This window comes from Anabrus simplex, chromosome 6 (genome assembly GCF_040414725.1).
Source record: "Anabrus simplex isolate iqAnaSimp1 chromosome 6, ASM4041472v1, whole genome shotgun sequence".
Lineage (NCBI taxonomy): Eukaryota > Metazoa > Arthropoda > Insecta > Orthoptera > Tettigoniidae > Anabrus > Anabrus simplex.
In genome coordinates, this window is record NC_090270.1 from 83859347 (window position 1) to 83877668 (window position 18322).

General features: G+C 38.8%; 1 protein-coding gene across 2 annotated transcripts in view; it reads right to left on the minus strand.

The window, feature by feature from the left end:
• The window catches only part of LOC136875491 (lysosomal acid glucosylceramidase), a 37266-nt gene extending 29055 nt beyond the window's left edge, over positions 1 to 8211 (minus strand). For both annotated transcript variants that reach the window (XM_067149036.2, XM_067149034.2), the window contains exons 1-2: positions 8154 to 8211; positions 1013 to 1102 (exon numbers count right to left, since the gene is read on the minus strand). In XM_067149036.2, coding sequence (XP_067005137.2) covers positions 1013 to 1102; positions 8154 to 8159 — 96 coding nt within the window. In that variant the 5' untranslated portion in view covers positions 8160 to 8211. The remainder of the gene's footprint in view (positions 1 to 1012; positions 1103 to 8153) is intronic.
• Positions 8212 to 18322: the final 10111 nt, after the last annotated feature.

Genomic DNA, 18322 nt, shown 5'->3' on the forward strand with positions numbered 1-18322 from the left:
GGATGCTGTGATCCCCGATGGGGTTGGAAAAGACTTTTTCTCCAATTTCTTAGTGGAGTGCAGTAGCTTCCCTTTCTCCTCATTCTTAACCTGAGCTTTGGTAGGAAGGCTGGAAGGTTTTGCAGCTGTATTTGGGGAAGTCATTGCGCACCCCCTCATTTGTAGGGGAGGACTTCCCAGCTGAAGATGCCTGGGAAGTATCCTTTCCAGATGTTTTTTGCAATAATGTGCTTACCGATGCTTTCGTTGTGATTTGTTCATTCTTTTCTTGGTTATTGGTGCTGTGAGGAACTGTCTGTATGCTAGTTGATAGTTTCTTAGTAGTGGTTGCTACAAAACTTGTTGGTGTTATCTGTACTTTTGCTGCCTTCTCATCTCATGTTGCATGGGGCAGCAGCATCCACCAGTACTAGTATAAGGCAGAAGATGAAGGCTCATTAAAAGACAACAGCAAGCATAGACGGGATGTCTTAAATGGTTGTTATACTGCCACCTGACATTAGGTATAAAATGGTTGATCTCAATAAAGGCATGTTGCTGTAAAATTCCTGTTCCAACAAGGAACATGCAATGATCGGGTACTGAGAAAGATATACCTCAAATAGGGCATTTTCTGGAAGTGACATTTGGAGGGATACCCCTATGGACACAGAGGAGGTGGGAGAATTCCAGCAAAATCCATGACTGCGGATAAAGAAGCTAGTGGAAAAAGGACAGGATTGGGAAAGACCTAAAGGAGAAAGGACTTTGGGAAGAACATTGTAAGTCTCATCATTGCAGCTGACCCCTGAACTGAGATAAGGCGAAGAAGAAGAAGAAGAAGAAGAAGAAGAAGAAGAAGAAGAAGAAGAAGAAGAAGAAGAAGAAGAAGAAGAAGAAGAAGATAACAACGCTGATGAGAGTTGACAATTTATAGCATGGACTTGTCGTATTTTATGTTCATGTTTCAAATAGTTTTAAATAAATATAACAGTAGAATAAAGAAAATAGAGATCACATCACTTCCTCTTACCTCTATGAGGGCACTTGCATAGGTCTCAGCATGTTCCCAGTTTCCCAGTTGAACAGGCTGTCCTTCTTCAGTTTCCCCACCTATGACATACTAATATAAGACAATTGGCTGAGTGTTATAAATGAACCAGTAAATGCATTTATTTCTATCTCATTCTAGGGTGTTATCTATGTTTAGTCTATTTTCAAGGCATAAAATAACACAAGAAATGTTTGAAATAGAAATGATATTCTTGTAGCAGTTCATTATAGGACTAATCATATAGTGTTATTGATGAATTCTTGCATAGATTAATTGTTATAAAGAGAGTTCTAGATCTTCATTAGATTCTTGACATAATAAACATGTAAGGAGAAAAATAAAATAAAGATTGTTGCCAAATAACTTTAGATTGTTTTGATTCAGAAATTCATTCAAATCCTCCTCTATATATGTACTTAAACCCAGGACTGGAACTAGGGCGGGGCAGGGGGAGCACGCGCCCCGGGCGGCAGATTTCAGGGGGGCAGCAAAATTTGAAAAGTTTATTTAAAATAATAATGAGTTATTTAATTTTTTCATAATAATAATACCACACTTAATATTGTTTAATTTTGTTGAACAATTCATCAACTTGATTACACTGACACTGTGTACCAAGTTACAATTCATCAACTTGATTACACTGACACTGTGTACCAAGTTATTTTCTTCATTATAAGACACAACACAGGAATGAACGTAATTCATGGGTCTGGAGTGAGTCTTATACTGTTATGCCTACTACTGATATGAATAATTAGTAGCCTGAGCGCTCGGCAGCAGGGTCGGGGAGTCGAAAACAGTCCGACCTTGATGCGATGCGTGAGCATCTCATCTACCTCACCCCCTTTCTCCCCATGCTCCCCTCTGTTTCCAATAAACAGTAAACTAAACAGATACCAGCAGTCATCGTTGTCATTATCGATAGCTACACATGTAGCCTGTGTACACTGTTGTCTGCGTGTGTTGATACGAACCGACAGTTGTTTTATTTTATTTGCATTTAGTTATTAGTGTTCAGAGTGTTGGTTAGTTATTCGCGTTACTGTTTATCAGCGTTTGGAAAACGGAATTGCTTAGTACACTTTGAGCTGCGCTTTTATCAGTTTCCAAATTATGGATGGCAGAAAACGACTCAGTGGAGCCGAGTATGGAAAACTTGCCAAAGAAAAAAAGAAGAAAGAAAGTGATGTGCTGTTACAAACACCAAAATTAAAACATTTTCTAAAAAACCTAATGTTAATGAAGATGAAGGCTCAAAAGAAAAATCAGGTAAGTAAATATTAATTTTTATTTCAATAATTAAAATATAGCACATTAGGGAAGAGATGAATTAATTGTGCCTTATCGGACTTTACGATAATTTTTTTAAACTTCATTTTGTAATATATCATATTACTGATATTAATATTTTAGATGACGAAGCTAGAGAGGAAGGCATGCAACATGTCAAACTTTGCAAGAAACTCAGTCCTACTGGAGAAGCGAATGAAGATGAATTATCTCGTCTAGGCCCTACAACTGGTCTTCGAGGAACGTCCAAGTTTTCCTTTGATTTTAGGGATCCTGGTTCATGGCCACAGAGTTTTTCAGATTCTGAAAGGCGTTACATAATAAAAATGAGCTTGGAAAATATGATTGAGCCAAATTTAAGTAATAGCAGCAGAGAAGGACGTAACTTCACCAAAGATTGATTTTATAAAGTTCTCAAGAATGGAGAAAAAGAAAAGAGATCATGGTTAGGCTATAGTGAAAGTAAGAAAGCTCTATATTGTGTTCCCTGTAGGCTGCTTTCACACTTAGCATCAAATCAAGTGCCTTCCTTAGCCAAAGAAAAAGGACTTACTAACTGGAGAAAACTCAGTGAAAAATTGCCTGAACATGGAAATTCATCCAACCACAAATTTTTCTTTTGTTTGTGGGAAGTTTTAGAATCTTGTTTAGGAAAGGGAGGTATTGATGCAGAACTTCACAACCAGATCCATCAAGAAGAGTCTCACTGGAAGGCGGTATTGCGCTGCATTGTCGATGCTATTCTATTCCTAGCAAAGCAAGGGAGTCCATTCTGAGGAGCTAAAGAAGACTGTGATTTCAGCGACCCATCCAGTGGAAAGTTCTTGAACACAGTAGAACTTATATCGCATTACAATGTCCCTCTTCTACAACATATTGAGCGGCATAAGAAAGGGAAAATCTCGTATTTCTCACATAAAATACAAGATGAGTAGTATAAGTGGGGGGTTCTGCAGCCACCTCCCCCTCAGGCTCTCGCGAGAGGTTTCCGCCGCTTTGACTGTGCTGGCTAAGACTGCATGCTTAACCTTAACCTTACATCCAACATTTTGGAGGGGCTTAACCTAACTTTTTACACACAAGACAGCAAGCCTAACCACATGGAAGGGCCTAACCTCAGTTTTACGGCAGGATGCCCTTCCCGACACCAATTGCACAAAATGGCGGCTATACTCAGCTCCTTATGAGATTATGAGATGCCTTAAGGGTGCTTGCGCAAAATGGTGGTCACAAGATGGCTGCTATACATGTGCTCTTATGAGACGCCTTAGGGACGCTTGTGCAAGATGGCGGCTATCTAATTCTACAAGATGGGGGCTATACACAGCTCCTAATGAGACAGCTTAAGGGCACTTGCGCAAGATGGCAGCCGCAAGATGGCTGCTATACATAGGCTCTTATGAGATGCCCTCGGGACGCTTGCGCAAGATGGTGGCCGCAAGATGGCTGCTATACATAGGCACTTATGAGACGCCCTAGGGACGCTTACGCAAGATGGCAGCTATCTAATTCTACAAGATGGCGACTATACATAGCTTCTTATGAAACGACCTAGGGGTGCTCGCACAAGATGACCGCTATACATAGGCTATTATGAGACACCCTAGGGACGCTTGCTCAAGATGACGTCTATACATGGGCTCTTATGAAGAAAGCTAGCTTAGAGGCTACTGCACAAAATGGCGGCTGCTGTTATGAAGATCTTTATGCATGCAATGGAGGGCAATTTGAAACTCCACGTGCTCTTGTTTGTAAACAAAGTGACATGCTTTTTGACAGCTGTCAGCGGTCATCTTTAATGAACAGAGCATTGTGCTGTCATCTTTAGCTACTACCTTTGAAATGTGGTGGTGGGCAAATTGAAAAAAATCCACGTGCTTTCTTGACAACGGCCATCTTTAATCAACAGAGCATCGTGCCACTACCTTTAGCTACTACCTTTAGCTACTACCTTTGAAATGTGGTGGCGGGCAATTTGAAAAATTCCAAGTGCTTTCTTGACAGCAGCCATCTTTAATCAACAGAGTATCGTACTACCATCTTTAGCTACTACCTTTGAAATGTGGTGGTGGAAAATTTGAAAAAATTAAAGATGACCGCTGACAGCTGTCAAAAAGCATGTAGCTTTGTTTACAAACAAGAGCACGTGGAATTTCAAATTGCCCTCCCCCGCATGCATAAGGATCTTCATAACAGCAGTCGCCATCTTGTGCAGTAGCCTCTAAGTTAGCTTTCTTCATAAGAGCCCATGTATAGCCGCCATCTTGCGCAAGTGTCCGTAGGGTGTCACATAAGAGCCTATGTATAGCAGCCATCTTGTGGCCGCCATCTTGCGCAAGCGTCCCTAGGGAGTCTCATAAGAGCCTATGTAAAGCAGCCATCTTGCGCAAGCGCCCTTAAGCCGTCTCATAAGGAGCTGTGTATAGCCCCCATCTTGTAGAATTAGGTAGCCGCCATCTTGCGCAAGCGTCCCTAGGTAGTCTCATAAGAGCCCATGTATAGCAGCCATCTTGTGACCACCATTTTGCGCAAGCACCCCTAAGGCGTCTCATAAGGAGCTGTGTATAGCCACCATCTTGTGCAATTGGCGTCGGGAAGGGTATCCGGCCGTAAAACTGAGGTTAGGCCCTTCCATGAGGTTAGGCTTGCTGTCTTGCACATAAAAAGTTAGGTTAAGCCCCTCCAAGATGGTGGATGTCAGGTTAAGCTCGCTCTCTTAGGCGTCAGGAAGGGCATCCGACTGTAAAACTAAGGTTAGGCTCCTCCATAAGGTTAGGCTAGCTCTCTTATGCGTAAGAAGTACGGTTAAGCCCCTCCAAGATAGCAGATGTAAGGTTAAGCATGCAGTCTTAGCCAGTGCAGTCAATGCAGCAGAAGCCTCTCCCAAGAGCCTGAGGGGGAGGTGGTTGCAGAACCCCCCACTTATACTACTAAGATGAGTTCCTTGAAATTATTGCCAATAATATAAGGCAAAAGATAATACAAGACATTTTGGATGCGAAATATTATTCCTTAATATTTGACTGCACTCCGGATAACAGCCACATTGAGCAAACGACTTAAGTAGTTAGTTACGTCAAAACAAATACATCGGAGGTAAAAGAAAGTTTTATTGATTTTTTCCCAGTTAGTGACAAAACAGGTGAAGGTCTCAGCAAAGAAATTCTAAAAATATTAGACAAAGATGGACTAAACTTAGAGAACTGTAGAAGCCAAATATGGGGCAAATATGGCCGGGAAGTATAAACGAGTTCAGTCCAGACTACTTCAGGAGAAAGAGCTAGTTGGTGCTAATGCGGCCACTGCTACTACTGAGGCTCAGAATTTTTTAGGAACTTTGAACAGTATGTATTCTTTCTTTGCGGCTTCAACTTCACGCTGGGAAGTTCCCCGAAAATATGTGCCACTGACATTGAAACCTGAAAGCAATACAAGATGGTCTGCAAGATTAGGTGCGGTCGAAGCTGTGTATAAACATTACGGTAAAGTTGTGCAGGCTCTTAAAGATCATGAACTCTTCAACATCTCAAACTAAGAGTGAGGCCAGCTCCCTTTTGAAAAATATTGGGAAACTTGAATTCATCATTTTCAACATGTTTTTGGCATGCTTTGTTCAAAAAGCTCAATCATGTCAATGAGTTTTTGCAAAGAAAAGATGTAACAGTAGATTTGGCTGCCCGGAATCTTCAAGGTCTTGAAGGCTTGCAGAGAGTTAGCTCCATCTGAGCCCATTACTGAGGGTAAATTCTTAGCAAGCATGAGTGATCTACCATCTGAGTTCTCAGAAGAAAAAAAAAAAAAATGTCTGATGAGCTATGTGGCGATGAAGCTCCGACAAGTACTGAGAATGTGTACTAAGTAGCCATGTTAGAGGTTATTGACCAGATGATTACGGAACTCAGTGACAGGTTTAAGGCTTTGGACAACGTAAACAGCAAGTTTGGATTTTTGAATGGAGTTCGAATTAAAGAAATGCAAACAGAAGATCTAAAAATGAAAGCAGAAGAATTGGCAAATATCTACACTGCTGATCTCAACATTGAAGAATTTAAATTTGAAATAGAATGTTTCAAGCACCATGCTTTATCAGTTGACGAAAATTTAAAGGAAGCCACATCAAGAGAAATGTTAAGTTTTATTTATAAAAATAAACTAGAGGAAGTCTACCCTAACATTACTATTGTACTGAGAATGTTTCTCACGTTGCCAGTTACAGTGTCATCTGGAGAACGAAGTTTTAGCAAACTCAAAATCATCAAAAACTACCTGAGAAGTACAATGGGACAGGAGAGACTCTATAATCTAAGTATAATATCAATTGAACACAAACAAGCATCCCTTATCAACTTTGATGACATCATCAGTACATTTGCAGCTAAGAAGGCTCAAAGAATTCAATTTTGAGTTACAATACATAACAAATTTTTGCGTAGTTACAACTGAGTTACACTACAAAAAACTTATTTGTATTAGTCATGTATAAGTGTATTAATATAAGTATTTTTCAATATAAGTGTAATATATTAATATGTATAAGTGTATTAATATAAGTGTTTTTCATAAATAAAACTTCTTAATAGTATACATATGGTGTGTAATTTCAACTGCCGCATCTAAAAAATAGCTTACGGAGGTATTATACTTTAGTGGTAGGGGAGGGGGAGGGAGGGGGATCAGGGGATAGGGGCAGCAAACTGACCTTTGCCCCCCCCCCGACAAATGTCCTAGTTCCGGCCCTGCTTACACCTCAGAGTGGAAAAAGAAAAACAGCAGATTGGGACTATCGATACTTTCAACATGTAGTGCAGTCGAAGAAGAAGAAGAAGAAGAAGGTGGTATCAAGACACACTGCTCAACAGGTAAGAAAGAAGCTTTCTTTAGATGCTGACAGCAATGAATACGTGGATATTGATGCTGATTATAACATAGATGTTCAGTTGGCATCTGCAAATGATGCCTGTACTCATACCTTTCATCAGGAGGTATTTGCACTTGAATTCCGTGCATGAGCTCATCATCATTATCATTGACCAACTCTAGTAGTCCGGGTGTAGTGTATGAGCTCTCTCCATTTCTGTCTGTGCCCTCAAGCTGCAGCACATAAGCCAAGATCACTATAAACTGAATGCTCATCACTGACTACAGAGTTGCAAAACACATCGCCTTTGAACTGTAGACCAATGGAAGAGCACATATTATGGGGTCACAAATAATGCGACACATTGTGGTAGTCCAGGTGACTGTTGTTTGCTGGAGTGCATTGTTCCCACTGTGAAATGTGGCAGAGGAGGCATAATGATGGTTTGGTTTTGTCTTGGTCCACTGGTTTTGGTTCCTTGAACTATGATTTTCTAAGTCTATCAAGAAATATTGGATAATTTTATGCTACCCAACTTGTGGTACAATTTGGAATTGGCCCTTTTCATTGTCAGTATAACAGTGCACCCTTTCATAAGGCAAAGGCCATAACCAAGTGGTTTGTCAAAGTGGAAATTAATGAAATCATATGACTGGACCAAAGCCCTGATCTAAACTCTCTCACGCAGGAGTGGCTGATGATTTGAGCTGAGCGGGATAACGGAACAAGAAGTCCTAGATAGATGCATCTTTAAACAAAAAGTCCAGGATTGGAGGGTACCTGAAGATGAGGTCAAATCAACAAAATGACTTCCCTGGTCAGAGAACAGAAGAAATGTTCACCTTAAGAGAATGAAGGACATGTGGGGCAAGGATACGTAGACATGGTTGGAAACCTAAATAAACGTGGTCCAATGAGGCTGTAACGATGTAAAAAAGAAAAACGGGAAGTATCAGAATTAGAACTTACTGACATCTGGGAAAAATAAAAAAATAAAGTGTGAATACAGAGAGATTTTTCAGTGTTGACATTCAATACTAGCTGATAATAATTCACAAAATTAGAGTGACTTTCTTTACTTTTATAGTGGTAAGGAAATTAATTTGATGGAGTGCTTTGAACTGTTTGCTCAGTAGCCTTCTTCAGCAAAACTGTTTCATGAATAATGAGGATTACCACTCGGCAGGCACATAGGTATAGGTTCGTTATAAGATGGGTTCGGTGACTGAGCGACTGATTTATTCAGTTATCTTATTTCCCCTCAGCCCGGTATAAGTAAACAAATACCAAAAAAACTTAAATGCTTTGCTAACATACAAATGCTGACACAGCTATGTAGTGATAGGATGTGTTTTGGAAAGAAAATCAGGAGGAAAATGTAAAGATTAATTTTAAGGCAAAAGTATAAAATCAAGTTGAGCCTTTTCAAGTGTGAAGCAACTTAATAAACTATTTCCATTGAAGAAGAGCTAGGCCCATCAGTCTCTGCTGGCTGGTTCTGTTCCTTAGGTATGGCTTGATTTGTTTTAGAGATGAAAAAGGTCCATTCACGTATTGCAGTTGTTACTGGCACCACTGCAAAAATTTCCATCATTGCATTTGTCATACGCTTCCTTAACAGCCAAAGCAGATTCAGCTATCACGTCTTCCTTGCTTTTCAGATTTCAGATGTTACATTATTTAAGTACAAATTTTGTATTAGCTGAAAGTGTTGGCACCGAGCTCGATAGCTGCAGTCGCTTAAGTGCGGCCAGTATCCAGTATTCGGGAGATAGTGGGTTTGAACCCCACTGTCGGCAGCCCTGAAAATGGTTTACCGTAGTTTCCCATTTTCACACCAGGCAAATGCTGGGGCTGTACCTTAATTAAGGCCACGGCCGCTTCCTTCCCACTCCTAGCCCTTCCCTGTCCCATCGTCGCCATAAGACCTGTCTGTGTCGGTGCAACGTAAAGCAACTAGCAAAAAAAAAAAAAAAAAAAAAAAAAAAAAAAGAAAGTGTCAGCTGTGTCATCTATAACAAAATGTGAAATAAAAATACAAATTTTTTATAATATTTCCATGAGACACATACCTAGCTTTCAATTCTGACCCCGAAATAGATTTAAAGAAAAAGAAAAAATTGTTTTGCAGTACTGCTATGGGATATGGCTGCAATGTTGCTTCTACAAGTTTGTTTTGAAACTAGACAAGGAGCCAAAATTTCTTCACTTTTCTCAACAATATTTTAAAACACAGCATTGCTAGCGTATCGCCTGATACCCTCCAGAGCTTCTGTAACTATTTTAATGTGTTGGTATGCTTCATTGAAATTTATGCTAACCATCTGCAGGGCCATATTAAGACTTGATGTGTAACTAAACACCTTGTTCAAAATCAGTAAAGAAATACCAAATTTACAGTTTTCTATGCTTTGTATAAACTGAAAGGCTTGTGAGTTTCTAACATAATTTTCCAGAGAATGCAGTGCTTCTACAATGGCATTAAGCATTTCCATAAATCTGCTTACAACCTTATTTACTCAGTGCATCCCATTTCACAAAGAGTTACTAACTGAGCATTAACTTTTTTTCTTCTTTTTTCGTGGCAGTTTCCTTCAGTACAATGTTCTGTAAGGAAGACTGACTTAAAGAAAAAGTATTTTTAACTGTTTCAATACAGTTTATTATCACAGATACTTCTGATGAATGGACAAGAACTAAATTGAGTGCATGTACAGCACAAGGCTCAAAGTGCGCACAACTTTAAATAGGCTGCTCATTACTGCAGCATCAACCATCATTTTAAGCCATGAGAAATCAGGCATTCTATTATGGTGGCTACTAAAATGCTGACACTGATTGGTCTTCCACATGAATGGACTCAATAAATTCTTTATGATCAATTGGTTTCTCATAAGAGCTGTCTAAATAACCTGTACACAAAGACTATTGCTGCTCTCTTGATGTGTGTTGTACTTCAGCCAACAAAACTGAGAAATATCTTGGGTCCTTTATTTTTGATTCTCCTGATTACAGTTTCTTGCACTGAATTAAAACATAATCCATCAATCTTGGTTTTTATTAGAATTTGCTTCACGTCGCACGGACACAGATAGGTCTTGTGGCGATGATGGGATGGGAAAGTGCTAGGAGTGGGAAGGAAGCGACCATGGCCTTAATTAAGGTACAGCCTCAGCATTTTCCTGGTGTGAAAATGAGTAACCACAGAAAACCATCTTCAGGGCTGCCGACAGTGGGGTTCGGATCCGCTATCTCCCGAATGCAAGCTCACAGCTGCGTGACCCAAACCACGCAGCCACTCGCTCAGTAATATCCGTTTGAATAGAAGGAGAAGTGTGCGTAGACCTACTATCCGAAGTCTGAGTTTCCAAAATGATTTTTAAGGGTTTCATCTCCAGAACAGGCTCGATACTAAAGAAGAGCTCCGAAATTGCCATCATTGTGAACAGGTTTGGTGCGTCCAATAGGCTCACCATTGCAGTCATCTCTCAAGGTGATTTCTTGATGACTGCACAGAATCACCATTCCCACTATGGCAGTGAGTTTCTTATGATTTTCTAGATCCATTTCTGCATTTTATGTACCGGATTGCCAGAATGACAGTTTGAATTTTTCCTGACATCACATCAGCTTCGTCAACAGCAAATTCTGCTTTTTCATATTTCTCAAATGTTTTTTTCACACATTTCCAATTTGTGATTGGTTTCTTGATAAGAGACGAAAGTTGTTGTTGACCATGACCACCAAAGCCACTTCCAAACCGGACACAATTTTTGCAAAGCGCACCTTTTAAATTATCTATTCATACTAGTCAATTGTATAACACCATCCAATGGCAATGAAATGACAAACGTCCCTCCGAACTTAAAGGAAATTGGTATGTAGATGCAGGAATCCTAAGTTCTCTGAGAGCTTTAAACTTCTACTCTCATTCTGAGATGGTTATTTTTAAATATCTGCCAAGATCACATACATATAGTATAGAAGCTTCTATGTGAACTGGAAAAATAAAGAAAAACGTAAGGTTATTCATGCTATTTGGCAAGGAAGCTATAATTAAATAAATATAAAACTACCAATTGAAAATTAAAAGAAAATTTTACTATTTTAAGTTTTGTAATTAATTTTTAAAACAAAATTTTAAACTGGTTTAAAGGGATAGTGTATAATTTGGGCTGTTAGAAACAAAATTATGAAAAAAGGGACTAAAATACAAATTCATTTTTCAAAACAAGAAATCATTTAAAGAAATGATATTGTGTTCACATTTTAATTATTAAAAAAATGAAATGAAATTATAAATTGAACAATTAAGACTAAATTAAATTAAAGTTTAATTATGTGATACAGATAATCAATCCATCTGAAAATATAATTGACCATTGAATGAATCATTTGTATTCATCCAATATTTTCCATTACTGTACTCCACTATTTTCCATTACTCTACTGTCACACTTAATGACATCATATTATGTACAAGTAAATGATTTCAAAATATGATGTGAATGTTAAAAATCAATATAATGGTATCCATAAACTTACTTGTTGGCAGTTGAAAATCCTATGGCATCAATTGCAAACAAACAACAGTAGAAAGAGAAGCCAAACTTTCTTGACTGGAAATAGTCATGCCTGTCCTACTGTTATCATATTTGCTCCTTTTGTTCAAGAAATTTTTAATTTTTTTTGCACAGTATACTTTATTTTAAAGCAGAAAAACACACCTAAGAAGGTAAATGAAGATCAAAAGAAAGACATTAAGGCACTGTTTATAAAGGGGCACATATGATTCTGGTAATTTATGGTTGACCATTGATTTGTTGATTAGCAGTGAAGGCAGTTTATGTTTCAGATAAGTCTATTAGGTTGGAAGGTGCTGCCCTGTGATGTATTCTGTCATATTCCAAATCATTCTGCTGTTGTTAGCCCATGCTGGAATAGTGAATAACAATGAATGCTCTAGAAAATTCTGGATGCTATGTGCTTTTCACAATTTAATTAATTGAGAGTACTATCAGCTCATCAAAGTCATGCTGATCATGCAGAAAAATTAACTTTTACAATGAATTTTTATTATTTTTAAAGTTTTCAATTTTTTTACTTGACTTTCTTAACTTAGGCCATTATATTAACCATTCCAGTATAATGGGAGGGGTGTTAACCTATTGAATCCACCCCTTACCTACGTATCTGGTGATAGGTTTAATACTTTTGGCTTTGCCATTCTGAAATTCAGATGACAAAAAGTATTTTTCCTAATGGTTAGTGAGATTTAAGGAAATATTGAATTCGTTAACTGTAGTTAATTGGATGTGAGGATTTCAAAGGGTACTTATAGTTCACTCCCACAACAGATCAGGTGCTCAAATTGTTTAATGACAGAGTGTATAAACAACATCTTAAGTCATTACCTCATGAGTTACTGACCATTTGAGATATGAGTAGGATATCCATGAAGAAGTCTAGTTGACCTCTACTTTGTAAAAATTTGGAATGGATGAGTAAGAAAATATAACAGAAGTCCTATATAGCAAGAATTCATAACGACTGAAAAATTACTCGCTATAGCGGATTGTCGTTATATCCGATTTTTCTTAAAGGTCAGGAAAAACATCACACACATTACAATTGGTATGTAACGGCAGTCCATTTGTTCAAAACTTGCACTTTTGCAAATTTCCATACTATGGCTTACTCGTAAGCTACTTTTCTAATTCCGAGACAACGTGAAAGTGGATGTTCAGTTTCATTCTGAAGAATTGGAATAGTATCATTCCAGTGGCTTCTGTGGCAAACTTTTCGGTTTTCTTATTCAAACAGTTGCCTAACCTAACTTAACCTCATATGTATCATGAAAAAATATTTCAAGCACCAGTAGAGTAATGATAACTTTTTCGCTATAAATTATTTGGGATTAGCCTTTCCAAAATTTAACCTGACATGAAAAAATACAGTGTAACCCCATAGTGCGCATTCCTCATTAAGATGATTTCTTACTTAGCACGTCGTCAATTTGAAGTCCCGATTCACGTTGTATTAAATCTATGTATTTAAAAATACCTCATTTATCATGTCACAAGATTGAATTATTACCGCTCAGTACCATCAAATTTTTCCAAACCCTGAACTGTTCTTACTGAGCTCAATAGCTGCAGTCGCTGAAGTCCAACCAGTATCCAGTATTCGGGAGATTGTGGATTCGAACTCCACTGTCGGCAGCTCTGAAGATGGTTTTCTGTGGTTTCCCATTTTCACACCAGGCAAACCTTAATTAAGGCCACGGCTGCTTCCTTCCCATTCCTAGCCCTTTCCTGTCCCATCGTCGCCCTAAGACCTATGAGTGTTGGTACGACATAAAGCAACTTGTACAAAAAAAAAAAAAAAAAAGTTCATCATCATCCTTTGTGGAAGGAAAGTGATTTCTAACACAGATTAGACCCCTCGCCACAGGAGGCAGGTTGGGGACAGTTACACGAAAACAGGAAATGGCCTTGAATTTCAGAACTTTAGGGAACTTTAGTTAAGAAGTCAGCTAAGGATAACATGATGGAAAGCAATAATTGGCAGTCATACAAATTTTAATGAAAAATGGAAGGGTATATATAGGTACTTTAAGGCAGAAACATGTTCCAAGAAGGACATTCCAGGAATTACTAATGAATAAGGGGAGTGTGTATGTGACGATCTTCAAAAGGCAGAAGTATTCAGTCAGCAGTATGTAAGGATGGTTGGTTACAAGGATAATGTCCAGATAGAGGAGATGACTAATTCTAAAGAAGTATTCAAATTTACCTATGATAATGACGACATTTACAGTAAGATATAAAAGTTGAAAACTGCAGCTGGAATTGATAGGATTTATAGGGATATACCAAAGACAATTGATTGGGATACAATACCATATCTGAAGTACTTATTTGATTATTGTTTGGTTGAAGGAGCTATACCAAATGAATGGAGAGTTGCTATAGCAGCCCCTGTGTATAAAGGAAAGGGTGATAGACATAAAGCTGAAAATTACAGGCCAGTCAGTTTGACATGCATTGCACGTAAGCTTTGGGAAAGCATTCTTTCTGATTAAATTAGGCATGTTTGCGAAATTAATAACTGGGTCGATAGAAGGCAGTTCGGGTTTAGGAAATGTTATTCCACTGAAGCTCAACTTGTAGGATTCCAGCAAGATATAGCAGGTAGACATCTTGGATTCAGGAGGTCAAATGGATTGTGTCGCGATTGACCTGTGTAAGGCATTTGATAGCGTGGATCATGGGAGACTGGTGGAAAAAATGAGTGCAATTTAACTAGACAAAAGAGTGACTGAATGGGTAGCTATATTTCTGGAAAATAGATCTCAGAGAATTAGAGTAGGCAAAGCTTTATCTGACCCTGTAATAATTAAGAGGTGGATTCCTCAAGGCAGTGTTATTGGACCTTTATGTTTTCTTATATATATAACTTATACAATAAATTATATGAGTAAAGAAGTGGAGCCCGCCTGGTGGCCATGATCGTTAAGGCATTGAAGTCTAAACAGTCTGACACTGTTACGAGCTCAACTTCGCTTACCTTATGCATACTTCTCCGCTCCGATTTAGTGCACATTATATTGCGCTGCTTCACGAACTTTCAGCTTACAAGTCTGTCTCACCACTGCTTTGACTGTTGCCCCTCCACGCGCAATCTCCGTGACGTCACCCGGTTCCAGTGTTTTCTCGAGCTCGCTTCGCTTCCGTATATATACTCGCCGCTTTCTCTTGTCCGGCGATCAGGTGTGATTGATATGTTGTAATCGGCAGTGAGAGCTTGAGCAGTGTACACGGCTGGACCGTGTGCATTTTAATTTTACTTCATTCTTCTTTACGTACTGGGTGAGCAGACTTTTATTATTATTATTGTCATCTATTCAATTTTGGCCTCTCTTTCTCCATATGGGCTTGGCTAATGCTTGGATTTCGAACTCTAGTCCCTTCAGGACTCTACGAAATTACGCTGTGCCAAACTATTGGCTTTAGACTTGTGGTGGAAATGTGAGGGAAGAAGTGTGATGGACTAGCGATATTGTGGTGACCTTCAACTTCTAAAGTGTTGTGCATGAACTTTGCCTCCCCTCGTTTTGAAGTGGGACTTGACAGACTGATCATTTCCCTTTTCCCTGCTGTTTGTTTCTTGGTTTTCTTTTCCCGTTCCTCTTTCCATTCTCCTTTTCGTCTCCCGTTCGTATTTTCTCATAATTGGTTAATGGAATTTGGTAACATTGTGCTCTGCTAATTTTGCACTGCGTCTGCAGTTTACATTTCGAATGTTCTAGTATCTTCTTGTCTTAAACAAGTGTGTGTTAGATTTTTGGGGGATATGATGTCGTTTTATTGCGTACCATTTTAGGTACTGGAAAGTTCCCTTTAACTTGTATAATTTTTACTTGTTCCTTTTTAAAATTTCTTGCTGTTTTTTTGCGCGGTATTCATGTGAACGTTGTCATATTGGAACTTGAATGTAATGAGAACATTAATTTATTCCTATAGCCCCTATCTCGTACCTGAGTATACCAAAGATTTATTGTGATTTGTGTGGTTACCCCTTTTAGTGCCTGTATGAACCAAAATAAGACCTGTCAATAACTTGTATGATTCCCTTTTTCTATGGTGTATCAAATGGTCCAATTTTACTCTCTGTTGTGAAAACATTTGTTATCTCTTTTGAAGTTGTTTCAATATATATGTTCATCTTTTCTAAACCTGTGCTTTTGGGAGTTCTCATTTCTGTGTTCCCTTTCGTTTTGCTTAGTATGTACCTACCGTGGAAATTCCCCTTGGGAAAAGGCCCGTAATCGTAATCGGCACATGACTTGGGATGTGATCTGTACTGATTGTGGTTATTCGAAGCATGACATTTGAATAGTGCCATTACTCCATTCTACACGTTTCCCTGCGCTCTGCTTTGCTAAGTTCTCTGTGCGGCATACCAGCACATATTACTGGAGTCTTTCGTTTCCTTCATATCCAACTTTTGTTGATATTTGCCTAGCGATTGCTGCAAGTACTTGGAAATACATACTAATATTTAATTATACCAATGTACCGCAACAACACCGAGGTTAAGGGGTTCAAGTCCCGTTGTTCAAAAAGTTTTCACCATCAGAAAGCGGCAGGGTAGGGCAGGTGGTGGTATACAATTTCTAATCACTAGTTTGCGTGCCAAAAGCCTGGATTATATTCCAAACTTCTCTGCACAACTCATATGGAGTGTGGGTATATGACGCTGTTGATGGTGATTCGTCCATCAGATGGGGACGTTAAGTCTTGAGCAGACCCCTTGGTGCTATTCGACAGGAGTAGGCTATGTGCCGGCACTGAGTTTCATCCTCTCCCTTCCTACTATCATATATCACGTCATTCATTTCATCTCATTAACTCCTCTGATGAGGTTGACGTCAGGAAGGGCATCCGGTCATAAAAACCCGCCACAACTGATTCATCTTACCTCATACCTGACTCCGTAGAGAAATGGGATAAGGGTTGGACAAACTTATGAGTAAAGAAGTGGAATCAGAGATGACGCTTTTTGCGAATGATGTTATTCTCTATAGAGTAATAAATAAGTTACAAGATTGTGAGCAACTGCAAAATGACCTTGATAATGTTGTGAGATGGACAGTACGCAATGGTATGATGATAAGCCAGTTTAAAAGTCAGGTTGCGAGTTTCACAAACAGGGAAAGTCCTCTCAGTTTTAATTACTGTGTTTATTCCTTATAGGTGTTAATATAAGGAAGGTCTTCATTGAAGTAATCACACAAATGGGATTGTAAATAAAGGGTACAGATCTCTGCACATGGTTATGAGGGTGTTTAGGGGTTGTAGTAAGGATGTAAAGGAGAGGGCATATAAGTCTCTGGTAAGACCCCAACTAGAGTATGGTTCTGGTATATGGGAGCCTCACCAGACTTAATTGATTCAAGAACTGGATAAAATCCAAAGAAAAGCAGCTCGATTTGTTCTGAGTGATATTCGACAAAAGAGTAGCATTACAAAAATGTTGCAGAATTTGGGTTGGGAAGACTTGGGAGAAAGGAGATGAGTTGCTCTACTAAGCAGTGAAGAGATGGCGTGGAATGACATTTGTAGGCGGTTTGTTTGGTGTCTTTGAAAGTAGGAAAGACCACAATATGAAGATAAAGTTGGAGTTCAAGAGTACAAATTGGAGCAAATATTCATTTATAGGAAAGGGGAGTTAGGGATTGGAATAACTTATCAAGGGAGATGTTCAATAAATTTCCAATTTACTTTGCAATCATTTAAGAAAAGGCTAGGAAAACAACAAATACGGAATCTGCCACCTGAGCAACTGCCCTAAATGCAGATCAGGATTGACTGACTGACTGACTGACTGACTGACTGACTGACTGACTGACTGACTGATTAAATTATAGCTTCGGACAGTAAGCCATTAGCCTCAGGATAGTTCAGTTTTGTTCTCTGGTTTTCATTGGCATTGCTGAATAAACCAGTGGGCCTGTTTATGCTTGTTTTTCACATTCCATTCGGAAGTTAGAAGTGTATTTTGTGGTGAGTGATGCAGTGAAGGGTGGCAAATATTTGCCATGTGATAGATTACGAAAGGATTAGGAACATAATCGCGTGAAGTTGACTAGTGTGGTGCATATTTGTCTTGTGGTAGCCCCGTTACAGATACTTAAAAAGTAGTGAAATCGTTTTTTGATGAAGACAAATCCAGGAAGTGGACAGGCATCCGCGTCTTTCAACGGTGACACGTATGTTGAAACACACACCGTTGAGTTTCGACTGGATCCGATCGAAGTGTTGTTGTATTCAAGATAAGTGTAATGCGCAATAATGTGCTGATATTTTTACGGGGCCCTACTGTAAATGTTTTTATATTTGTTGTCAGGTATACACACATCTTTTAATACACTATTTTTATTTAATAAGCCCCAGAGGAAAAGGTTTTCATATTTGTTCTCGCATCTTTTTCACACCTTTTAATACTCTCATCGCATCTTTAGAAATGGTATATAGCCGGTATCTTTCACTGTATCTGTACATACACAATGTAAAATGCACGCATGTTGAAGAAAAACAACATATATTCGTGTTACATAGTTTTTATTCATGTAT